At 54.9% G+C, this 24,323-nt stretch overlaps 2 protein-coding genes across 3 annotated transcripts; one reads left to right on the top strand and one right to left on the bottom strand.

Annotated features, from left to right (window-relative positions):
* The first annotated feature begins 555 nt into the window (after window positions 1–555).
* Window positions 556–4,149, top strand: DLX1 (distal-less homeobox 1). Of its 2 annotated transcripts, XM_033860406.2 has the most exons (3): window positions 556–1,228; window positions 1,894–2,093; window positions 3,240–4,149. In XM_033860406.2, exons 1-3 carry the CDS (start codon window positions 916–918, stop codon window positions 3,492–3,494), a joined length of 768 nt encoding a protein of 255 aa, XP_033716297.1. In that variant the 5' UTR covers window positions 556–915; the 3' UTR covers window positions 3,495–4,149. The 2 variants fall into 2 exon arrangements, with proteins under 2 accessions (XP_033716297.1, XP_033716298.1); XM_033860407.2 differs by lacking the exon at window positions 1,894–2,093 and having other exon boundaries at window positions 3,240–3,424.
* A 10,707-nt stretch (window positions 4,150–14,856) lies between these two features.
* DLX2 (distal-less homeobox 2) lies at window positions 14,857–18,307 on the bottom strand. Its single transcript, XM_004328518.4, has 3 exons — window positions 17,577–18,307; window positions 16,899–17,083; window positions 14,857–16,386 (listed from the first exon to the last, which is right to left on the bottom strand). Exons 1-3 carry the CDS (start codon window positions 17,980–17,982, stop codon window positions 15,979–15,981), a joined length of 999 nt encoding a protein of 332 aa, XP_004328566.1. The 5' UTR covers window positions 17,983–18,307; the 3' UTR covers window positions 14,857–15,978.
* Between the last annotated feature and the right edge of the window lie 6,016 nt (window positions 18,308–24,323).

Raw genomic sequence — 24,323 nt, 5'->3', positions numbered from 1 at the left:
GCTCTCCGCGCGCACTGTTTTAATCAGACCGGTGCAGCCTCGAGCTGGAGTGGCCAGCTTGGCCTGGAGCAATGCGAGCGGGCCCTAGGGAGCGGCGGCGGCGCGGCGGCCGAGTGAGTGAGTGCGGCCGGAGGGCCCCAAACCCGCCCCCAGGGATGTGGCAGAGCGGACCCAGGACAGGGAGGCGCCGCCGGGAGAGTGCTGAGCTAGGCACGAGACTCTCGGGAGGACAGCGCTCTGTTGACCGCCTCCGGCGCCCCCATTGCGCGACTCCGCGTACGGGAGGCCGCGGCCGGGCTGCAGAGCCGCCCTAGCTCTGCACCGGACCGGCTGGCGATTGCTAGGAAAAACTGCCCTGGTCCCCGGTGTTGGGGGTGGGCGGAGGGTGGGGACAGTAGGAGGGGGTGGGCGGCGGCGCCGAACCACTGGTTGATTTCTGGGAAGTAAGGCGCGCCGGGGAGGCGGGAGGCTGATGAGCCGCGGGCCGCGGAGGTTCCGGCGCGGACGCCGCAGCCCATTGTGCGCCCCACGCTGCTTGCTCTGTTGCAGAGGAGCCCCGGCCGAGAGGTGTGGATGCGTCTCTCCCGAGGCCGGGCCGTCTCGCCCGCTCTAGTCCAGCGGAGCCGGAGCGCCTCGGACCAATCCCCGGTGATTATGCAAGACAGCGGACCAATCAGCTCCGCCAGCTCATGAATATTTATGACCTTGGCTGAGTCAAAGCTTTGAAGCGAGTTTGGGGAGCTCGGCAGCATCATGCTTAGACTTTTCAAAGAGACAAACTCCATTTTCTTATGAATGGAAAGTGAAAACCCCTGTTACGCTTAAATTGGGTTCCTTCCTGTCCTGAGAAACACAGAGACCCCCAAAAGGGAAGCAGAGGAGAGAGAGACCCACACCCAGACCCCGCGAGAAGAGATGACCATGACCACCATGCCAGAGAGTCTCAACAGCCCCGTGTCGGGCAAGGCGGTGTTTATGGAGTTTGGGCCACCCAACCAGCAAATGTCTCCTTCTCCCATGTCCCACGGGCACTACTCCATGCACTGTTTACACTCGGCGGGCCATTCGCAGCCCGACGGCGCCTACAGCTCGGCCTCGTCCTTCTCCCGACCGCTGGGCTACCCTTACGTCAACTCGGTCAGCAGCCACGCGTCCAGCCCCTACATCAGTTCGGTGCAGTCCTACCCGGGCAGCGCCAGCCTCGCCCAGAGCCGCCTGGAGGACCCAGGTACGTGCGCCTGCCAGGGAGAGGAAGAGGTGCGAAGGGAGGGAGGGGGGGAAGAGAGAGGAGGAGGAGGAGAGAGAGAGAAAGGAGGGAGAGGAGTGGAGGAGAGAGACATGGGATGGGGGTGGGGAGGGCGCCGGAGCAGTGAAAGGTTTTGGGTATCAGTAAATGAATCCCTGTCATAGCAAAAAAATTTAAAAAATATATATCCACGCAACTTGCAACTATCCAGCAAAGGATAAATCCGAGAGCGTCCCCTGGCACTGGCTGGGCCTCTGGGTGGCTCCGTGAGCCGAGCACACAATGCCTTGGTGGAAAACAGAAACCCACATGTGCACTTATTAGTCTCGGTAATTATTTGTTGTGTAGCGCTGTAAACAATGTATGCAATTAAGGGTAATTAAACCTCAACTACCGCCTGTAAAAATAGCAAACTTTCCCTGCAAAGGCAGGAGCTGCGCGCCTGGGAACTGCCCCAGACAGCTTGCAGCGGCCGGGGTCGGGCCCTTTGGACTTGGCGGGACCCTTCCCTGGCTTTCTGAGTTTCTTGAGCGTTCTCATTCCTGGTCCTGCCTCTGCCACCCCTCTGCGGTCACTTGCTCTGGGCTCCCCGCACTAAAGGCAGTCCCTCGCCTTAACTACGGCCCCCACTTCTGCTGTCCCTCCAGGGGCTGACTCCGAGAAGAGCACGGTGGTGGAAGGCGGTGAAGTGCGCTTCAATGGCAAGGGGAAAAAGATCCGCAAACCCAGGACGATTTATTCCAGTTTGCAGTTGCAGGCTTTGAACCGCAGGTTCCAGCAAACTCAGTACCTAGCTCTGCCCGAGAGGGCGGAGCTCGCGGCCTCCTTGGGACTCACGCAGACGCAGGTACCTCGGCGCTGCCCCACTGTGGCGCCACGCAGGCTTCCCGTGGCCAACCTGCACCCGCAGCTTCATTTCTTGCTCTCTGGGCGTCAGGGGTCGGTGTGTGTGTGTGTGTGTGTGTGTGGTGTGTGTGTGTGTGTGTGTGTGTGTGTGTGTGTGTGTCCCACCCCGGCTCTCGCAACATCTCTCCTTCCTCCGCAGTTCTCTGTGCCCTGGCTCTGTCGCTGCCCTCCGTTCCTGGACAATCTGATTAGGGCACAAGAAGGATTTCCCTAGGCATTTTGTTTGGGGACTCTGAGGTCACACGTGCCCGAACAACTGGAACAATAGACGTGGGGGTTAATCCCTTCTTTGCCTTTAAAGTGTGTGGCTAATCACTCCTGGCCTGGGCCCGAGCCTCTGTCTCCCTCCTCCTCCGCCTTCTCACCGGTTTGGGCTGGCAGGGGGAATCCTTTCCTCCGCCCTCTCACCTCCCAAGTCCCAGACCCTGGAGGAGAAACGGAACCTTCCTTCCCTGGTTTCTCTAAGATTCCGGGGTCCCCTTGGGCGTTCTGATCACGACTGGTGCGGGTTTCCAACGTCCGGGCCGGGATTTGGAGCAGAGTTAGGAGACGCTAAGGAAAGGTGGATTTGAGTCCAAATGAAAAGTTTAACAAAACCCTGTGGCCTCCTCAGTCAGCCCGCAACTTGCTCAAGGGCTGAAATGATGGCGCAAAGAGAAGGCGGGTCACACTGGAAATAAATTTCCTCCACTTCTTTTCTCCACTCGGTTCTTTTATTGATGTTCATACTGGAATTGAAGCCTCGATGTTATGCAGGCTCCGCGTCTTCCCCAAAAGATTGCCGGGCTCGGGCTGAGTCCCAAGGCAGGCGAAGGCCTGGATCCCTGCACCGCTCACCACCACGCTCCCTGGCTCTCAGAGAGCTGCCCCTGCCGGCCACCGGCGGCCCGCGGTGGAGCCTCCCAGCCTTCGGTTCTTATGGGGGAAGGGGGTGTGTGTATGCTTCTCCAGCAGGGAGCTGCCAGGTCGCGCAGGGCAGGGGCCCGCGGGGTATCCTCTCTCGCTGTCCCACGGCCCCCTTATCTCCCCAGGACCAAGGTAGGCACAATGGACCTAGACCGAGTCACGTTGTTGTCCGTTCTTGCAGGTCAAGATCTGGTTCCAGAACAAGCGCTCCAAGTTCAAGAAACTGATGAAGCAGGGCGGGGCAGCTCTGGAGGGTAGCGCGCTGGCCAACGGCCGGGCGCTGTCTGCAGGCTCTCCTCCAGTGCCACCCGGCTGGAACCCCAACTCCTCTTCCGGGAAGGGCTCGGGCGGCAGCGCGGGCTCCTACATCCCCAGCTACACGTCGTGGTACCCCTCGGCGCACCAAGAAGCTATGCAGCAACCCCAGCTCATGTGAGGTTGCGCGTCCGCATCCGCCCGCCTCCTTCCCGTCTCCCTCTGCCCGGGCCCCTCTCGCCTCCCGGTCCATCCGCCCCGTCCGCGTGCCGTGGGTCCGGAGGAGAAGGGCCCAGAGGGAAAGAAGAAGGAACAGTAAAGGCAGGACGCCCGCCGCCTCCTCCGAGTGCCGCGCGGTCTGGCTCGGCGACTTCCCTGGCGCCCACGCCCTTGCCCGAACCCCGGCCTCGGCCGCGCGGTGACAGCAGAGTGGCCTCGAAGCGCAGGCACAGCGGCCTGAGACAGCGGGAGCCGCAGCAAGATCCCGCCGGACCCGACCGCCGACGCTCAGCTGTATGGGACTATCAGGAAAACAAAACAAAACAAAAAACAATGTAGAAAAAGCAAAAGCTCTTTCTGTCCTGTCCGTTTCTTGTCTCCTTTCGCTCTGTATCTGTGCGCTGACGAAGTCGAGGTTCTCGTCCGTCCGCTGTCCTCGTTCTTCGGCCGCTGAAAAAAGTCACCAGGTCGGAGGAGGCTTGGTCCACCGGGCCACCCTGCTCCGGATACTGGAACGTTTTGTCTTTTCGGACCTTTTCCTGGGCCTGCCTAACCATCTGTGTGGCTCGTTCGGGGATTGGGGGAAATTGGAGGGAGGGGGTTTTATTTATTGAGAAATGGACTTCGCTTGAGGCTGAATGTTCGGTCAGTTCACGGTTCTGTGGGGCGCGAGGAGCGCAGGGTCCAAACGTACCCATTACTTTAAACGCACCCGGAAAAACGAATAAGGAGGACCTGGTGATTTTTAATTTATATAGTAACTTTTGTACTTCGCTGGTATGGAGAGGTTGGAAACGAATGATTTGCATTTTTTACATGTCCCATATTATTTTAAAAAGAAAAGAGAGAGAGAAAGAAATGAAGCCAACACAATTTCCTCATCTCGGGAAGAACGCTTGATCGCTTTGCCTGGTTAAGCAGGAAAATCCTAATTCTTCCCTTGTGGAGAGAGAGGACTGATGGGCGGGGAGAGAAAACGTGCAGGGGTGCGCCAGTGCCCTAATGCCGGTGGGCTTTAAAGTAAGACGAAAGCAGCTTTACAACAATCCCCAGAGGCTTGACCACAGAATAATGCCAGTCACCACCCTGAATGCACAGTCTCCAGTGCAGGATCTAATTGCTGTACATATTATTGTTATTAATTATTATTGTTATTATTATTGTTCTGTAAACATGTTGCACAAGCTTAGCTTTTTTTCTGTTGTGTGTGGCTGTAAAACCCGATGCTTTGTGAAATGAGAATCTTGACATTTTTCTTGTGAAATTTGGAAAATGTGATCAAATGAAATCAACCGTGTTTTGTGTTCTCTATGTCAAAGTTTAGTTTTATATTGAGAATGTTAACTTATTGCTTTGTATCTTGGGGGGGGGAAAGAACTTTGTAAATAAGTTATAAAGTTTCTCCGAGACAGTAAAATTATGGTTTCGAGAAAGAGTTGCTGTCTGGTGTGCTGTGTGAGGGGGTGCTGGGGCCAGGCAGCAGACTGCCACCTCTGGGGACAGATGAGGCAGGGGCAGCGACTCCCGTCTCCAGACATAGCAGGATAATGGCGGAGGTATGCGAAGCCCCTGCTGGGACCATTCTTCAAGACTTAACTCCTGCACCCACCCCCCGCAAAGGGTCTGATCCCTGCCTGGGTTAGAGGGCGGTGGCAAGGGTTCCTGGGAAGGGGAATCATGAACAGGTGCGGCCTGGCAGAGCCAGGACTCAGGAACCAAAGGGACTGTGAAGGCCGTCTGAAATGAGATGAAAGCAGAGCTCACAAGCAGCCGCCCTGTGAGATGTAAGTGCCCCCCGCGCCCAGTCACCTTGCAGGGGGCCTGGAAGACTGCAAGTGGAGACACCCGACTATGCCCCTTGAATCCGCCGGGATCTGGCCTCCCGGCTTTTGCTTACCCGCAGGGTGCTGGATCTCGAGGCGGAAAAGACGAGGCCAGACGCAGGAAAGGGGCCGGAAGGACACGTCTGTCACGCTACCCCCCAATCAATCAGTGAGCTCCGGGGGACAGTCCCAAGGCGCCACCCGGGCCCCTCCACAGCCACTCCCACCCATCCGGGCCCATCCATAACGAGAGGCCCATTCCTGCCTAATGACCCCGGGCTTTTCTCTGCGACTAGGAGAAGCGGAGGTGAGGAGGGAGGGGCAGGTGGGCTCCGCTGACTCGACGGAACCTGAGAGCTTGTCAAGCCAAGCCCCCACCCCCTCCAGCGCAGAAGTCCCAAGGCCAGGCGGTTAAGGGGCACCTCCGGTGGACCGTTTTGATCAGTACACTCCAGAAGAACGTGGGCTCTGAGCCGCTAGCATCAGTCTGGCACCCTCCTCCTGCGCCCCAGACCAGCCTCAGCCCCAGGCCCCACAGCAAGCTGAGAGAGCTCAGGAAAGCTGCGGGCCCCGACGGGCTGCTTTGAAAGATTCCCGCTTCCCTCGAACTCGCCTTCCGACACTGCTTCCCGAGGGGGCTGGTGCTCCGCCTTTGGGGGCCCCTTTGCAGCGCGCGGTGGGGAGCAGAGAGGGGAAGGCAGTGATCTGTGTTATGACAATCACCCATTTTTCAATTGGTGCTGGTGAAAGATCGGATGCGCCAGGCTTCTCCGACGCCCTTTAGGAAAGGGAGGGGAAGGGGGGGAATGGTGGAGGGAGCAGGGGAGGTGGTGCGGAATGGAGCGGGGAACCTCGAGGCTCCTTCTGGGCCTGAGAGTGGGGCTCTTCCTCTCCCACAAGCCCCCAGAACCTGGAGGGCTAAGGGGGGGTGATCGGACCTTGGAGACCAGGATGCATGCGGGCGAAGCTAAAAAGAGGGAACTGTTCTCCCGGGCTGGGCTCCGGCGCGGGGACAGGGACCTTCCTGGATTTGGTTTCCCCTGCCAAATGTGACTTTGGTAGCGGGAAGGTTTGGGCAGATTTCTTTCAAGCATCCAACTCTGGTACCCCAGACGGCAGACAGGGCCCAACGCCTGAAGCCACAGGCAAAATCTGTTTGGTCAAGTGGATTTTAATACGTTGAGATACTAGCTTATACTAATTTAATAATCTCATGCTAACAGTTCAAATAGAGAAATTATTAGTTTTAGCTCAACGAAGGCGGTCTTTAGTTAGGCTCTATTATAATTATAAGCGGTTGTACTTTTAAAAAATGTTAATCTCAATATAGGTCTAATTAATGCTGCCTTGTTACTGACAAGTAGTTCATCAAATATCTGATTCAAAGATTTTCATAATGAGTATATTAATTAAACTATGAATAATCTAAAGGTGGTTATATTTAAACAATACCTCATTATAATGATTAAATACTGATTTTGAATATTATGTCTTAACAATTGTCACTTAGAAAACACAACCTTTCCTTATGTATGAGTCTGTAATGGCAAAATGCAATTTTGGGATTTTTTTCCCCTTGTTCAAAAAATGTGAACCTCATTTTAAAACACTTCTGAAATAGGTTACACACAGCTTAATGATTATCAAAATGACTCTTTTCTGCAAAAAAAGACCCCAAAGTGCGCGTACAGCTGCAAACCCAAGAGGGTCAGCATCATTTCACTGTATTCTCTTCTTGATTACAAGCCGGGCCCATCAAACACAACATAATTACAGTAATTTCAGGTTTATTTATTCTAATGCAGTTTCCCCATCTCTCTGGTAATTATGAGCAATTTTTTCGCCCAGGGAATCTTTTTGCATTAACAAAAGAGATAACGCACTGAAAGCCAAATTTGCTGTGCATTGAGAAAAGAAAAAAAAAAATCAAATAGGTGCGAGCTGCCATCTCTGCAATTCTCCGGTACCGGAGCCGGCAAATTGCTTGCAGGTGTATGAAGCAAGCTTGTCAATGGCCGGGCCTCCAAATTAGCAAATGCACTGCGTCGAAGTAATGAAGACAGACTTAGCAAAATTGCCAAACAACAGATACCTCTTTAATATCTTCTCTCACACACTCGCTCTAAAAGGGGTAAGGGTGGGGGTGGAGGGACAGAAGCAACAATCCCCAGCCCCCTCCTCACTGGTCTTGGGTTTCATAAGCTGGGGACTGAGTGGCCCTGCTAATAGTGGTCTAATTATGGAAAAATCAAGCTCCTAAATCTAGGCAATATTTTAAAATACAACATTGGAAACAGGTTTATAATTCACAACGTTCCTTCGTTGATTGTTATGTTTTATTTTTATTTCTTTCTTTTTGAGATCTGCACTGGGCTAGGTCAGATGGCTCTCCAGACTTGCCTATTCTGCACTAGTTTAAAGAGCCACAAAAAGTTTTAGAATCCCCCGCATCTATATGCACAGAAGTATGAATTTACTCTTAGAGTCATTTGATGTAGAAATTAACTAAATCTCTCCCCTTGAAGAAATTGTCAATTTGTGTCACCAGAAGAAAGGTAGGTCTGGGTGCTGGATACAAAACCTGTGAAGCTCGATCCCAAGAAAAAGTGGGAGGAAAGAAGCAATCCAGGCCCCTAGCTATATATTTTTATCCTGCTACTCATGTCTTTCATTCTGTATCTTTAAAAAACCGATTTCAAAAATCTCTAGCTTTTGTCATCCCACCACCTGGGATAAACACCCCGAAATCAAAGGCTAAAGCGGACTTTTCTGCTTCTCATCCCTCATGGCCATAGAAACCTCTATTAAATGCAATAGAGAGGGTAAGGGTCTCTCTCTCCCACGACTCAAAGAAACCCTCCTTCCGTCCCAGCTCTACAACAAACCCCAATTCAGTGTAGACTGGCAAACGGCTCTAAAGGGTGCCTTCCCCAGGTTCAAGAAACTGTCACCCCCCCACCCACTCCTCTCATACCCCCTCCCTCATCCCCCAACCTTCAGGGATTAACACTTCCTGAAACATCAAGTGTTTTTATAAAAAGGAAAAAAAATAATCCTGACATCGCTGACAAGAAGTTTTGATGGAAGAATTAGCTGGTGCATACATAATCACTCCCCCCACCCTCCTATTCCCGGAGCGGGAGCCGCTGCGGCGGGCGCAGCGCAGCCTTCCAACCCTCTGAAAAATGAAACCGGTTTCCACCCTTACCTTCTTCAGTGTCAATTTCAGATAATCTGGACACAATCTTTGCTACATCAAATCAAAAGGATCGAAGGCGGCTTTTGGCTGGGAGAATGACAGGAAAGAAAAGGCAAAAAAGAAAAAAAAAAAAGGAAAAAAAGAAAAAAAAAAGGAAAAATAGGAAATACAAAAGCGACCAAACCAGAGCAAAACAAAACCAGAAAACCAAAAAGTATCCCCCAGCCCCATCCTCCTATCCTGAGGTAAAGAGTGGAAAGAGGTCTCCAGGACCAGACGCCTCCGAGCGCCGCAGGCTTTTTGCAGCGCTGCGCTTGCAGAATAGGACTGAAAATTTCGGCTATATAGCCTCTGTCTTTATAGCTGATGAAAAAAATTGCAGATTATTAGCATAAATGTTTACTCTTCATTACGCTGATGACATTGTGCACTCGAGATCTTGGTAATCTTTGGGAAAATTATGAGTAATTTTTAAAAATTTTAAAGCAGCAGCAGTTACCATGCAATTCAGGCTAATTCTGCGTAGGCTCCGAACGGATATAATTATCGAGGAGTCAAGATGTTATGCTAAAAACTATGCATTGATATTCCCATTTATTATGTACATACAACTTTGACAATGTTGATGCTTGAAATAGCAGGAAATTGTCTTGCGCAAAAATTACAGTCCATATTAGGACATCTGAAATTGCGAAGAATTATATAGTAATTGCAGGCTTTCAGATGGGAGAGCCAGAATGCTCAAACTAGTGCAAATGTGGATAAAATTACAGATCAGAGCAAAAATTAGGGAAAAAGGGGGTCTGGGATTTTTCAGGTTGGCTATAGGATTCCGGAAGTGTCTAATGCCACATGATTGCTGCAGCTTTAGGGGAGACATTCATGCCTCAAATAGCGCCTTGGCCAGGGTGGCTTTAATTGAATTTCTTGGGCTTTTTCTTTTAATAGGGGCAAATGAGAAAATTGGCCACCCAAGGCAAATTTTCACTGTTCTCCTGCGGGAAAAGAGAATCCCTTTTCCCGCGTGCCGGCTGGCCCCAGCTGGGATGCCTGAGAGGCCCAGGACCCCGACCCTAAATGCGGCAACTAAGCAAGAAAGTGCCTGAGCAGGATTCCGACCACCCCCCTTCCTCCTCCCAACACCTCTTCTATTTCTTTTCTTTCCAGTTCTCCCCTCCTCCTTCCTTCGGCCCCTTTCCCGTATTCTCGCAAACCCCCTCCAAAGTACAGCCAAGTAGGGCCCTGGAATCTGCAGGTCTAGTCCAGGGGGCGGGAGGTGGGGTGTGGGGGTAGCTGGCTGAGGAGTTGGTGTGAGGCGGTCATCACCCCTAGACAGAGTGCCGCCCAGTGCCGGCGGACACCAACCTGCTTTTTGGGAAGCTTTGGGAAGAGGAGGATCTGAGGATCCTCGGAGCCCGCCCCGTGAACTCCTAGGCGTTTCTTTGATCTCCACCGCAGAGAGAGAGCGCCCCCGAGAAACACCCATTCCCCACTTGGGCGGTGCTTCTCTCGGGCACTGAGACAGCCTGCGACTTTAAGAAGCCAAGGCCAGGGCCGCAGAGGGATGGGGCGGGGCGGGGGCTGCCCCGGGGCGGGGGGGGGGGGGCTTGCTGCGGCTCCGGGCTGGAGAAGCCTACGGAAGTGCGGCCACCGCTCGGAGCAGCCCGGACTCGGTCGGGTTCCAGGGCCAGAAGTCGCCATTGTTCCGTGAGCGACGATTTCATCTCTAGGGTATTTGAGCCTCCTGGGCCACAAAAAGGAGGGCAGGAGTGGGAGCGGGGTAAGCCCGCCATGTTTGCTCTGTGCGGGCCCGAGTCGGCCCCCTGGGATTACCCCGGCGCGCTCCAAGTCCAGTCCCTCCCTCTCCTTCGCCTTTTCTCTTTCCCCTGAGTTCTAATCTTCTGGCCCGCAGTCCCGACCCATCACAGGGAGCCTTTCTCCACCTTCCCGGGCTCCGCGCCCAAACCTCACTGCTGGTCTCCGCCCTCCAGCTCCTAGCGCTGGCGGGACCGGACCCGGGACGCAGCCAGTGGCACCAGGACTCCCGAGGATTCCCAAAACGGGCCTCCGGAGACTGCTGGGAGCGCTGCGCAGCGCGCAAACTGCTAAGACACTGCAGTGTTTGCGGTCTGGCCCGACCGGGAGGACGGAGAGGAGCGGAGGCGGCCGGAGAAAGAAAGGTCTATCTAGAGACTCTGCCTGTGTTCTCACGTGGAGGTGGAATGGCCGCTCCTCCAAGACTTGCCTGCTCTCTCTTTTCGTTAAACACAACCTACCCGCGGCATCGCCTGGCCCCAGGCCCCAGGGCGGAATGTCAAGTCTTGTAATGGGGCAATCACTGCCAAACCCGTCCCCGCGAGGGGAACTCCCGGCAGGGGGGCCTCAGAGGGTAGCGGGGGCCTCCGAATCCGCCCGCGCCTTTGAGTTTGGGGGGTGGGAGACTGGGCAGCGGGTTAGGCTTGGGGGCAGATTCCAGATGCAGAGGGAGGCTTCCCTGGGGCGGTTTTGGGTATCACGACCCTGCGAGAGCCCGCCCATCTCCGGAGAGCCTAGTCAGACCCGGCCAGGGGCCCGCGTAATCAAGACTGCAGCATCGCGTCCCACCCACCGGCTTGCGGGGACCCCAAAGTCAAATGCAAAGGAACCAGTATTTTAGGAGGAAGAGAGAATCTGTAGTTTCATTCTCAAAGAGGTCTCTAACCCCCAACAGGTTTAAGCGACTGGTGGTCGCTGTTCCCTAGAGGGAAAAGACCCGGCTTGTGACTTTTGAGCAAGTGGTTGGGACGGGGACGGGGGAGGAGGTGTTTGGGGGAGTGCGGGAGTTGCTCCTGGGTTTTACAGTCAGTGAGGACATCTTTGTTAGAAAGGTAAGGGGCCTTTCTACTCCCCGACATCACTCTCCTTCACGGGACCTTTTACCCCTCTTTTCCGCTCCCCCTTCTACCAAAGGACTGTTTGTAAACAAAGCTCCAGTCTTCCAGCCCTCTCTCCGCCCCCATCAAACCTGATACTTCCCCCAAACTCTCCCCACTAGTCTCGGAAATCCTTACACAGGACGGATATTCACAATTTTCACAAGTAATCCTGAAAGAAGGCGGAGGGGAAGCCTCCTAAATGGTCCCACATTGCAGCCGCGCTGATTAGGCCCGGGATGAATTCCCTTTCTTTCCTGCCTCCCGCCCCTCCCCCCCGCAGCCCGGGAGCGGCGGGGCGGGCGGCGGGAATTCGGGCCCGCGGGAGGGGTGTGTGTCTACACCCGGGAAGCACCCGGGGCGGGGTGGCCCGCGACGCAGCGCGCGCAGGGCGGGGGTACGGTGGGTGGGGGAGGGGGAACTGCGAGGGGCAGGGGACTCGGGCTCGCCAGGAGTGCCTGCAACTGGAGTTGGACCTCAGTGCCAGTGCTCAGCCGGAGTTCCGAGCAACACTGCCAGGGGGTGGAGCGGAGAGAACCGGGCACCCCTCACTCTTCGTCTTCCCTCCCTCTGCTTCCCAGCTCTTGTCATATCCTGTCTCTGGCCTGATATTTCACGCGAGCAAATGGAAGGAGATTACAATGAAGATTTATGTGTGTTCCGAGCGCGGCTGGTTTCCCAGTGCAGGGAGCCGAGATCGCTGCTTCCCATTTCCATTTTTCATTCGCGCTTTGGGGAGTGCAGTCGGGCGCGGGGGGAGCTTGTCTGCGCGGCGGCGGCGGGCTGATCACAGGGCTCTGCGTCTCCCAGCGGGCCGCGAGACTGAGAAGGACTTGCCAGCGCGTCGCCCCCGGCGGAGCTGGAGCCTGCTCCCTCCTCCCCCAGCCAGGCTTTGTTTCTCCCCTCGCTCACCCCTCCTCCTCCCCGCCCCCTTACTTCTGGGACCCAGGTGCATCCTTCTTTCCCTTCTCTTTGCCCTTCTCCTTGTCTGCGGAAACGCCCCCTTCCTCTGGCCCCTGCACCCTTCTGCTCTCTGCTTCAAGGGCTTCCCGGGAAAAGGCGCGCCTTGGCCCGGCCCGACCCCGCCGCCGCCGGGTGCCAGGTTCGGTGACTCCGGCGAGTCTGTGGGGCCTCGGCCCACCCCAGAGCTGGGGCCGCCCGCCCTCCCGGCTCCCAGGCTCGCTCATGCCAAGGCCTGTTGCGTGATTCCAACTTGGGCTGACATTCCCTGCCCCGGGCGCTTCGGCGTAGGCCTCTTAATCATCTTGTCTGCTGCAGATCCTCGACACCAGCCAATTTACTGCCCCGTCTCTCCTCGCTGGTTTCAGGAGGGGGAGGGGAGTGCGCGCAAAGGAAGGGAGGGCACAGTCAACCGCAGAAAGAAGGCTGGCACCAACTACTGGCACTCAAAGAAAACCACGAAATTTGGAGCTGGGGCGGGAGTGGTGGCAGGAATGGGGGTCTGCTAGGCAGCAACTGCTTAGGGAAGTCAGAATCATGGGGTCAATGAGCTTCATCCCAGGCTTCCCTAGCCTGGGAAAACACTGCAGGAATGCGAACGGACACTTGACTGAATGGCCTCCCTGCCTTCCCCAGAGCCCCAACTCTGTGGACCATACTCTGCTGTAAACTAGATTCAATGCAGGCCTCAAAACAATCTGGCCAGAAAAGTGAGAATTGCTCTCAGTGATGCTTAGAAAGTCACCATTGTCCCACGTCTGTTTTTTTTTTTTTATTTTATTTTTGGCTGCTTTGGGTCTTCGTTGCTGCACGTGGGCTTTCTCTAGTTGCGGGTAGCGGGGGCTACTCTTTGTTGCGGTGCGCGGGCTTCTCATTGCGGTGGCTTCTCGTTGCGGAGCACGAGCTCCAGTAGTTGCAGCACTTGGGCTCAGTAGTTGTGGCACACGGGCTAAGCTGCTCCGCGGCATGTGGGATCTTCTCGGACCAGGGATCGAACCCATGTCCCCTGCATTGGCAGGCGGATTCTTAACCACTGCAACACCAGGGAAGTCCCCCACGTCTGTTTTTTGGCAGACATTAGTTGAGGACACACAAAAAGGATGGCCTGAATAGCCATCCTAGAGGACATATGGCAAACTGGGCTCTCTGGCTTGCCCCAACCTCCTCTCCAGTAGACGCTGTTCGCTTCAGAGGGGATGGCTAAGGTTCAGCCTCTCATATAGGAAGGGGCCAGAGCTCTCCCAGCCCTAGAGTGCCCTAGAATGCTGCTCTTCCACACAAGGTGAACTTGGAAGGGCCTCTGGGTAACTCTGGGCCTCATAATTGCAGGGCATTTTATCCCAATGCCCTCACTATTTGGGGGCATTGGGATAAAACTCTATGCTACTAAGCAAAATTTATTGAGTACTTACCAGGTGCCACACACTGTCATTCCCTTGTTAAAGGCTCACAGCTCTGAGATATCTGTTATTATTGATTCCATCTTACAGATCTGCAAACTGCAGCACAGAAAGGTTAAGTGGGTAGCCTAAAGTCACACAGTTTGTGACTGAAGCCAAGACGTTTCCAATTGTAGGCCCCAGCGCTTTCAAGGAAAAAGACTTTTGGTTCAGGACTGCATTACCCACCTACCCCTGGCCTTTGAAGGGAATGCCAGAAATTAGGGTCACTTCCAAAGCTGGGCGCTAGTTATGTGGGACCCAGTGTGGAAAGCAGAGCTGAATCATGTATGGACGTTTCCCCTTCGAGATCGTGAGGTGTTAACAACGCCGAATCCACAGCACTGTGCGTCGGTCTCCGTGCGAATGTACATGAATTTTTGTCGGTGTTCTGTGTAGGAGTGTAAGTGTGATTCAATATGTGATAGTATGGATGTGACTGTGCGAGTCAGTGTGTGATTGCATGTGTGCTAGCGCAGCCCTGTGTGCCCAGGGTCGCCCTGCCTTCCAGAGTCTCGCGAGGGCCTGGGTGACTCACTGAGTTCTCAGCTCAGCCAGTCCCAGAAGGGCTGCAGGGCAAACGGTGGGGAGGGCCCAAAGTAGGGGTTAGACCTCGGCTTCGGCAGGTTCCCCGCGGCGGCTCGAAGGTACTGCCCTGCCTGCACCTCGGGCGCGGGGGCGGCTGAGACCTCCCAGGAGCGGGGCTGCGGCGCCGGCGCCGAAGGGGCCGGGCGGGCGGAGGCCGGAGCCACCGGGCGCTGAGTGACTCACCGCGCCGAGAGCTGGCGAACCTCGCGCAGGGACACGGATGCGGGCAGAGCGTGAACTCTCGCAGCAGCCCTGCGCTGAGAGTGCGGGTCCTCGCCTCGCCGCACCTCTCCGCAAGTCGCAGCCTCCGATAGATGTAAATGTCACTCTTGGCTGACCTAGTTCCCCGCCTGGGCAGCGGCTCGAGCTTCCAGGTCGTGACACCAAGAAAAAAGCGCACACATCCAATGAAAACAATAATTTATTTAAATAATCTCTTCATATTGTAAAATCAACATTAAGAGCATGTTGTTTTCATAATAAATAACCCCAAAATACCTTTCATTTCAAGAACAAAGACTTTAGGATAAGATAAAACAAATCCAAATCAGTAGCTTAGTTAAACTGAGAACATTTTTCGAAGGGAAAAATAAAACGGAGGGGTTGCTGAGGTCACTGCTAAACCGCAGTTTTCACAAGTGGGGATTTACAAAGAAGTCTGAAAAGATGAGTATTTTTATACAAATAAATCAGTGGGAAAATCTGCACAGACACCTTTATTTACAAACGCTATATCGAAGTCCAGGCTAATAATCCTGAATAGGTTTTAAAAAAGATAATTTAAACACATTTTTTTGCAGTGTCCACATATTAAAAAAATCATTTTTCCCCCAACATCAAAATGAGGTCATCCGCAAAGGCACCTAAACTTTTAAAAAAATAAAAATAAAAAAACTCCACTGGTGAAGGATGAGGAGAGAGCTGAGGGAGCGTTCCTGCGAGGAGAGCTAAGGCGGGGGAGGGACGAGGGCTCCAACGGCTGGAAACAGCAGGGCAGAAAAAAAGCGGCGGGCCGCCGGGGTCAAGGGGTCGGGGCGGGGGGAGGGCAGGCCGGCAGGACCGGGAGGTCAATAACCCCAGAGGACCGGAGCTGAGCCTGGGGGCGGGCAAGGAGAAAGGAGCCTCAGAGGGCCCAGGCAGCCTCGCGGGCGGGGCAGGCGTCCCTCTCCGGGACTCTGCTCGCGGCCCGGGGCGAAAAAGGCGCCGGACTGCCTCGCCGGGCGGGGCGGGGAGGGGAGGGGAGGGGAGGCAAGTCTGAGGCGGGGCTCAGGTCGGAAAGGCGGCCTTGGCAGGGTTTCTCCCGCGGATGCCGGGTTTCTCCGAGAGGAGCCCGTGGCGCGAGAAGACGCCTTCCAGTCCCTGGCCGCGCGGTGGCCCCGGCCCTGGGGTAGGCCATCCTGGGCCGCCACCTCCGGGAGCGGCGGGTGGCATCATCGGGCCAGCCGTAGGGACCCTATGGCTCTGGGGATGAGCAGTAAGGATAACTGGTCCCTGCTCTCTTAGTCTCTGGCGCAGTCTCCGGGAGTTAGAAAATCGTCCCGGCGCTCACCGGGGCGCCCCCGCCGCCGTGGTGGTGCTGGTGGTGGTGGTGGTGCGGCTGCGGGGTCTGCGCCGGGTGCAGCAGCGGCGCAGCGGCCTGCAGGTGCGAAGCGGAGCCCGAGGCCTGGTGGTACCACGGGTAGTTGCCCAGGAAAGCCGAGGCGGCGCTGCTCGGGCTGGAGCCGGAGCTGCCCGCGCCGCTGCCGCCGCTGCCCGGACCGCCGCCGCCCCCCATCCGCTGCGGCGCGCCGAAGTCCCAGGAGGTCGGCGCCGAGGCCGGCGGCGAAGCACAAGGTGGCGAGGCGCTGGTCCCCGGGTGCTGCTCCGAAGGGATCTCACCGCTCTTCCACATTTTCTTGAACTTGGATCGGCGGTTCTGGAACCAGATTTTGACCTTTGTGGAAAAGGGACTTGAGCATTAATGGAGGAAACTCGGCCTGGGGCAGGGGAGGGGAGGAAGCTTAGGAAGACAGCTGGTTAGGAGGTGGATACCCTGGTCAGGTAAGCCGATCACGTGCCGCGGCCTCAGAGGGTCTGTCGGTTCCTGCTCCAATGGGAGGTATTCTCAAAAAACCCGAGAGAGCTGATGTGTGTGCACTTAGGTGATGGTGACAGCGGAGGGAGTCAGGAGGGCCACTTGTTTTACCCGCTTAATCAGTAGTACGCGGAAGGACAACTTGCTACCGGATTTCTGCCCACCCCTGTCCTATCCTTTTCTCACACGAGGTGGCACCCTGGGGGATTTCAGCTTCGGGCGTAGAAGTTTAGGCCGCCCAAGGCGCGGGCCTCGAAATCCTTAAAAGTACTATAAAAAATACATTAAAAAAACATAGTCCTAAACCTGCCTGCTTCCTGGCCATCCCAGGCCAGCGCCCTCCTCGTGCCTCCCAGGCCGCGAGCCCTCACCTGAGTCTGGGTGAGGCCCAGAGACGCCGCCAGCTCAGCTCGCTCGGGCAGTGCGAGGTACTGAGTCTTTTGGAAACGCCGCTGAAGAGCCGCCAGCTGGAAACTAGAGTAGATGGTTCGGGGTTTCCGGACTTTCTTTGGCTTCCCGTTTACTATCCGGATTTCAGGCTCGAGGTCCTCTTTCTCTGCAATAAAATGGAATCGTGAGAACCGCGCAACCGCGGGAGCCCAGGAGTTCCCCGCCCGCCGGGAGAGCAGCGTGGAACTTGGCCTAAGCCGGGAGGCGGGTTCTTGGAGACGCTGCGCGGCGCTCAGGCACAACTTTGCAACGCGCGAACCCGCGCCGCCAGCGAACCCGGGAGTCGGCCCCTCCAGGGAAGGGGAAGACAGGCGCAAACCGGGGGAGAAAGGAGCAGCAGGTGGTAGGGAAATGAGGTTGTTGTGAGGCGGCCGCCGAGGCCACCTGGTCCCACCAGCCGAGTACCCGGGTACCCGAGGGACGTACCCGGTGACCCTCGGCCAATTGAAAGCTGATGAGGGTAAAGGGCGCGAGGAGAGCGGGAAGCAATCAGTGTGAAAGGCCAGGGCTCCAGATGGATCCCCGTCCCAAACATTTTTATCCCACCCATTCCAGGAACTAGACGGACTTGGCACCCTTGACGCGAAAGTTATGCTTACCAGGTTCGTTGTTGGCCGGGGACGAACTGGTCCCGTAGGGCGCGTAGGAGGTGTAGGCGGCGGTGTAGCCCAGGTCGTAGCCGCTCTTGGCTGAATAAGGGACGTTGTTGAGGCCGCTGGCGTGGTACTGGTAGGAACCCATGTGCGCGTAGGGCGAGCCCCCAGCGCCGCCGCCGCCGCCGCCGCTGCCCGCCGGGTGTTGCTGGTTGGTGTAGTAGCTGCTGTCGGTAGCTGTGGACACCGGGAGTGTGGGCGACTCCTGAGGCTTGTGGAGGCTGCTGCCGTTGCTGCCGCCGGGGCCAGCGCCGCCGCCGCTCGGGGGCTGCTGTTGCTGGTGGTACGTGCTAGAGGCCGTGATCTGGGTCGAGTGCATATCAGCCACCAGACTGTCAAAGACTCCAGTCATCCTGGCCCGGGACGGGAAAAAGCAGGGGTGGCGGGCGCGAGGGGGGTTGCGAGGCGCCTCCTCCGTCTCTCCCTGTCCCCTCCAGCAGCCAATGTAATTACAGTGGGGGAGGGGAGAGGAAAACAAGAAATGCGGCAATGGTCTAGGCAACTCCTCCTCCGGGGGAGGCGATCACCGTGCACTGCTCGGGACAGCTGCCTCCGGCCTCATCCTCTCTCCGCCTCTCGGGCCGCTCGGCGCCTTGCCCAGCGCGGGCTCGGGCGAGGGGCGGGCAGTGGAGGGGGCAGGGGTGGCGGGGCCTGGCCAGGGCTCCGGGAGGAGGTGGGAGCAGGTGAGCAGCCCCGAGCGGCTTTACGATTGTCTGTGGGCCGGGCTCCCGCAGGGTGGGCATTTAACACTCGTCACGTGAGCTCAGGCGACGTCACCTAGCAACGGCCAATCAGAAGCGCCGAGCCACAAGGCTTCTGGAGCTCCGGAACGCCGGGCGCGGGGCGGGGGTGTGGGGGGAAATCACAGGGCTGGCGGGGCGGCTGCTGTGGTCGTGGGTGCAGACAGGCTGCTGCTGAGTGTGAGCTGCGAGGCGAGGGGCTGGAGGCGGGGGGTCGGGGAATCAGGGTGACCGATGGCAGGGGGACAGAAGGCGTGAAGACGGAGACTGTCATTTCGCCTCCGAGAAGAAGAAATGGGGTCTCCCAACCCATTCTGTGTACAAGTGTCGACCAACTCCAGTGATTCATACTTTCACGTCCGAGGTCAGCTTTCAAACATTAATCAAAATAAAGCGGTGCGGAGAGCCCGGCCAGTTCTAGCTCCGCTTTTCCTCGAAGGGTCTGGCATTTACTGTTGTCAGCCACTCGGCACTTGACATAGTCCATTGATATAATGGTATAATAATAATACCTGCTTCCTAACCCACAGGGATATTAGGACAATTAATTCGATAATATTTAAACTATTTTCCTTGCTCCTTGAGAGAAAAGCTATATAAATTCAAAGGTAGTATTGCTAATGATATATTTGAAAGCATTTTCCCTTGTACTTTTCTGATGTGGACACCGAGACTGAGTAATTACGTGTATTTGATGGCTAATTGACAACCGAAGAACGATCCCGGGGATTTCCTCTCTAGGTTGGACTGACCAGATGGCCTTCAAAGTTCGTTCTAACTTTAAATTCCATGTTTTTACGAAAAAGGAAATGGGATGATACTTTGGTGAGAGTGTTGTCTCGATACTACAAATCTTGCTAAATTTACAGAAACAGAAAAGTTTTATCTCATGCACTTAACCCTATTTTACAGTTTTTTTCATTTTAGAACGCTGTTTGGCCCTATCACTGCAATCTCTTTTAAATCTGAAGTGGCGACTTCCTCTATATCTCTTGTTTCCTGGTGGTTGGAAACCGTGGCCCGGAGTTGAGGGACACTCGCCTTTACCGGAGTCCGCAGTTCCTGCCTTGTGGCGCCACCTGGTGGAGGTGTTCGTGATTGCGGTGGGCCCAGTAGACGGTCTAATCATGCCGAGGCGCCAGCCTCTGAAACCCCCCAAAAGAACAAAATAGTAATTAAAAGCCACAAAATTGTGCTAGTGCACGCCATCTGAAGCACCCCGTTCTAAAGACATAACACGTCGCTGAAAGAACTTGTTACAACAACTGCCTAATGGAAAACAAGTTAATACTTTGAAAAATATCTTTGGTTTTCTTCCTCAGAAAAAGCAAGTGTGTAATTAAAACTGCAGCATCCACATAGCTCACTCTCTGTGGAATACTGAGGAACGTAATCCTCCTGGATTTAGTTTGCAGCCTTCCTCTTGGTTACAGAAGGCCCCTAGATGGAGAAGCGGGAGCTGGTTTAGAAAGCTTCAGGGGGTGGGTCTCGCCTCAGGCCGCATTGCCTCATCAGTGCATTGCGCTCAGCCTGCTGCTTTGTGGGCCCCAGTCTCAAACTTAACCTCTTGATATGTAATCAAGATTGCTTTTTGGTGTCCTGACACCAAGTTACAAATCTTTCTGTCACTAAGGTGGTAGCTGTTTTGACCTAAGGTAAAAACTTGTTTTCCTATTGAAAATGAAATATAAAAGATCTAATTGCCATAGCCTTGCCTTCTCTCTGCTCCTTTGTTTCCACCCCAAGCATGTACTCCAGACTTTCTCATGGTGGCAAATGCGTTTAATTTTATTAACTATGAGAACCTGCATTAATGGCCTGAAGTCCAGGTCAGCTAGGTCTGGAAAATAGCATCTTCCTGGAAGGAAATATGACCCTAGTTCCCCTTTAACTGCAAAACAAGGGACTTGTTTGTATGTGGGAGAAAAGACCGGAGGCAATGAGCAAAGAGAGAGAGGGAGAGAGAGGCAGAATTTACAATTGCATTTGGAGAATCAAGTAAAGACCTGAGATGTTAATTCTGATAATCTGGGCACAAATCTGGGTTTGCCTAAATTATCAGATCACAATATCCAAACGATTTCCTCACTTTGGTCTAAAGTCAGGGAGACAGTACTGTAGAGAAATGACACTCTTGTCCACAGTTCAGAGTAGGGGGATGCCTCCATAGTGATTTGAGAGGAGTTTAGGGGGGGCTCAGACCGAGTTTGGGGTAATGCCTCCTTGCAGCCAAAATTCCTCTTCCATCTCAGGGCACCCTCCTTCCCCTTTTCTGCTTTCAGTTTTCTAGAGAAGGATGGCGGAAGGAAGGGGGCTCAGTGTCTCTGCTCTGGTCTTCTATGTTCCAACACCGTCGCTGAGACCTTCCTGTTTTGGATCCCATGCCCACCAGGTTGTCGCGACAGCCCTTTATCTGTCTCCTCCCTTGGGAGCCTCGTGACAAGCCTTGCAGGCAAGGACGGAATCATAGTTCCCATTGTACACGTGAACAGTGAGGCTCCAGGGCAGAAACGACTTCCTTTGAGTTAGGTACCCCTCCTTTCTCTGTTGCCATAGTGTAAACCACAGGGTACTTACCGTAAGCCTTGGTCGAACAGCTGCCGACCTCTGGCAGACAGCGAGCGGCTCTGGAGAACAGGTCTGCTGCGCCTTGCTTTCAGGCCTCTGCCCCACCGCTGGCCTGGGTCAGGCGTTTAGGGCTTCCCCTGGCTCTGCGCACAGCCTCTGCCCGACCACTGGGCGTCCTCCATTACACAGAAAGCGGACGCCGAGGGGTGCCGGGATGGGGGGGTGGGGGAAGAGGATGACCCCTGTCGGCTGGGGGCGCGGGGTGGGCGCCGAAGTGCAGTTTGTGCGCAGCCGGGACAGGTTTATTCTCACTCGCCTACGTCACTCGGGGTCACACGCGCTGCTGCTGGACTGCCCCCTGTTCCCACTCTGCACTCTGCCGTCGAGGGTCCCAGGCAGCTAGTCTCGCTTACCATGCCACGTACTGTGCCAGGTGCTGGGAGTTCCTGTTCTCCAGTACCTTACAGTCTCGTGGAAAAAGCAGATATATTGCGATAACTAATACAGTACTAACGGCCAGCTTTTATTTCTTGAGCGTTTCCTGAAGTCCAGGAGTTCTGACAAGCACTGACCCCTGGGAACCATCCTAATGTGGTGGGTTCACAATTATCCACATCGAGGAAACCAAAGCTTACAGAGACTGATTTTTTTTGCTTGAGGACACGCAGCAGCATCAGGACTTGAACGCAGGTCCGGGCCACAGAGGCAAGGCCGCTGCTGCCCGGGTCCGGTTTCAGGCCTGGGGGTCACGGGAGATCGCCGCGGCACACCCACCTCTCCCGGGCCAGGGGCTCCGAGGCAGAGGGACCGCTTAGGAAGGGGCCCTGCGGCCCCAGGAGTGGACTGGAAGGAGAGGCTTCTCCGGGAGACTAGCCTGCGCGGACACGGCTCGCGACCCGGGATGATCCCGGAACAGACTCGAGGGTCACTGTTTGGCGCGGGGAAGGCGGGCGCCCCCTCCCGCTCCGCCCTCGAACCGCAGCTCCGCGCAGGTGTTTTGTCCCCGCTGAGTTGCCGCACCTCCGCTCCCTGTTCGAGTGAGTAAACCCAGAAGGGCTTGGCGAGAGTGAGCTGACGCTCGGCGTTCACAGCCCCGAACCTTCCGCGGCTGAGTCAAGGCGCTGGGTGGTCAGTTCAACATGCTTCTAGAACTTTCAGACCAATTTCCCCGACTACCTTCTAGGTCTTCCTGACCCAGATCCAGGCCCATTTCGCTTTACTGCCTCTTCAGTGGTTGAAGCAAAGAGAGCGAAAGCGGGGTTTCCTGACCCGCCAGGGCGCCCAGACTGGGGCGAAGGGCCCCCCGGGTTCTGAGGCGCTGCGCAGGGCCTCAGTGTCCAGCTGGGGCTCCCAAGGCCGGAGACTCGGCAAGGTGGACAAGCTTCAGTGAGCGAGAGGGACGCGTTCTCTTTCCGCGGCTAAAAGCTTCAGAGCTCAGTGTTGGATCAGGCGGGCCAGGAACGCAGATGGAGTAAGTTATGCCCCCGCCCCCCCGCCCCCAGCTCCGAGCACTGGGACCTTCACTTTGCACTTTCAGCTGCACCCACGTGGGGTGATAAGAGGTGTGCAAACAAATGGCTCTCAACAAGGTTTATTCCTAAACCTGAAAGAAAACAATCTCCGCCCCTTTGCCCTAGGCACCGCATGGGCGGACGCCGCAGGGAACGTTTGCGTCGGGCGAGCTCAGGTGCCTGCGGGGCGGGCGGGGAGAGCTGCGTTCATTCTGGAACCTCCTGCCCTCTGCGTGCCCAGCCACGGTTGACTGCTGCCTGTCAGGTTGAAGGGTAACTCCTCCCGTAAGAGGGGCGGAGGTGAACCCTTGTGCGGACGCCCAGACTCGATGGTCACCCCCTGAGGCTCATGGTGCTGGGTTGTCAGTTACAGCATACTTCTGGAACTTTCAGAGCCAATTTCGCCTTGTGCCTTACAGGTCTTAGACTCTAGTCAGGTCCATTTCACTTTATTGTCTATTCAGTGGTTGAAGCAACCCGCCCCCCAGTACCAAACGGGAAAAGAACTTGGAAGGAACCGTTTGAAACTCAGAGTACCGTTCTGGGTACACGGATTCCCTTCTCTCCACCCCGCCCCTTCCTCATCACACACTAAAGAGCTGTGCCACCTCCTATGGAGGTGCTGACTCCTGGGCTCGGGAGCCAGACTTTTCTGAGTTGAACCGCTGCTCTTACTGTGTGACCTTGGGAAAAGGACTTAATTTTTCTGTGCTTCGTTGTTTTTGCATCTGTAGAATGCGGATAATAATAATACCTTCCTGGAGGGAGTGGCAAAGTAGGTGAAGAGGATTAAGAGGTACAAACTACTACTATGTATAAAATGTTAACAATGATGTACGGCGCTGGGAATATAGTCAATATTTTATGATAACTTTATCTGGAGTATAAAAATACTGAATCATTATGTTGTACACCTGAAATTAATATTGTAAGTCAACTATACTTAAATCAAAAACAAAAACAAGCAAACAAACAAAAAACCCAATACCTTCCTCCTGGGATTATTGCGTGGGAACATATCACCACGTGTTTTCTTGTCTGCTGCCCTGCTTATCTGGAGAACTGGGCATTCTCTGGCCTAGGCTCTGCAGGTTCTAAAAGGCCAAGGCGAGTGTGTTGCCCCATTTTCTTCTCCAGTGCGTAAGGATGCTTTCTTCAGGCGGCAGGCTGAGAGCAGAGAAGGCCTGCTAACTCCAGCGGACCAGAGCAGGCTGGGGATATGGGCGTTGGCCTCCCAGTCGCAGTGCAGGGCCCATGTGCCTTAAGAAGAGGTCAGGAGCTGGGATGTGGGGAGTGCAGGGCTGCCTGCAGTACTGAATTTAGGAATGGCTCTCAGGCTACTTACTACCTAACTCATGTAGCATTGCACTATCCTCATTTAGTCCGCTGGGCACTATCCTCATTTAGTCCCCTGGGCAGAGTCCCTCTGTGCTGAGCCTTAGTTAGTTTCCCTGTGTGGCATGCCCCGGCTGCTTCTACACCTCTCTGAAACCGTAGAGGGGGATGAAGAGGAGCCCTGCAAGTTATTCATAGGGAACTGACTATAGCTATGTCCAGCTTCTTGCATCCTTTTTTAGATAAAGGGAAACGTTGTTATTGTTAAAGAATTACAAAGTAATTTGTCAGAGAATCAAATAGTATTAGAAATATATTGGAGTGGTTAAAAGTATAGGCTCTGGGCTCAATTCCTAGCTTGGCCATTTGCAAGCTGTGTGACCTTGGGAAAATTACTTAACTTCTCTGTGCCTCAATTTAGTCTTTAATCAGAATAAGACTTCATCATTTGGACTAGTAATGGAAAATTGTGAAATAGAACAAGTGCTGTCTCCCAAAATCTGATCTTTTGGGGAACACAGCTAGACCGCATTTCCAAC

The sequence above is a fragment of the Tursiops truncatus genome, chromosome 7 (genome assembly GCF_011762595.2).
Source record: "Tursiops truncatus isolate mTurTru1 chromosome 7, mTurTru1.mat.Y, whole genome shotgun sequence".
NCBI lineage: Eukaryota > Metazoa > Chordata > Mammalia > Artiodactyla > Delphinidae > Tursiops > Tursiops truncatus.
The sequence above is the reverse complement of the archived record's forward strand: the minus strand, read 5'-3'. Positions and strand labels throughout refer to the sequence as shown.

Bases quoted from the DNA above. Each gene is read 5' to 3' on its own strand.
- DLX1 (XM_033860406.2), top strand. From the start codon at position 916: ATGACCATGACCACCATGCCAGAGAGTCTCAACAGCCCCGTGTCGGGC. The intron at 1,229-1,893 runs GTACGTGCGCCT...CTGTCCCTCCAG, and splicing joins GAGCCGCCTGGAGGACCCAG to GGGCTGACTCCGAGAAGAGC. The intron at 2,094-3,239 runs GTACCTCGGCGC...CCGTTCTTGCAG, and splicing joins TGGGACTCACGCAGACGCAG to GTCAAGATCTGGTTCCAGAA.
- DLX2 (XM_004328518.4), bottom strand. From the start codon at position 17,982: ATGACTGGAGTCTTTGACAGTCTGGTGGCTGATATGCACTCGACCCAG. The intron at 17,084-17,576 runs GTAAGCATAACT...ATTTTATTGCAG, and splicing joins CCCGGCCAACAACGAACCTG to AGAAAGAGGACCTCGAGCCT. The intron at 16,387-16,898 runs GTGAGGGCTCGC...TTTTCCACAAAG, and splicing joins TGGGCCTCACCCAGACTCAG to GTCAAAATCTGGTTCCAGAA.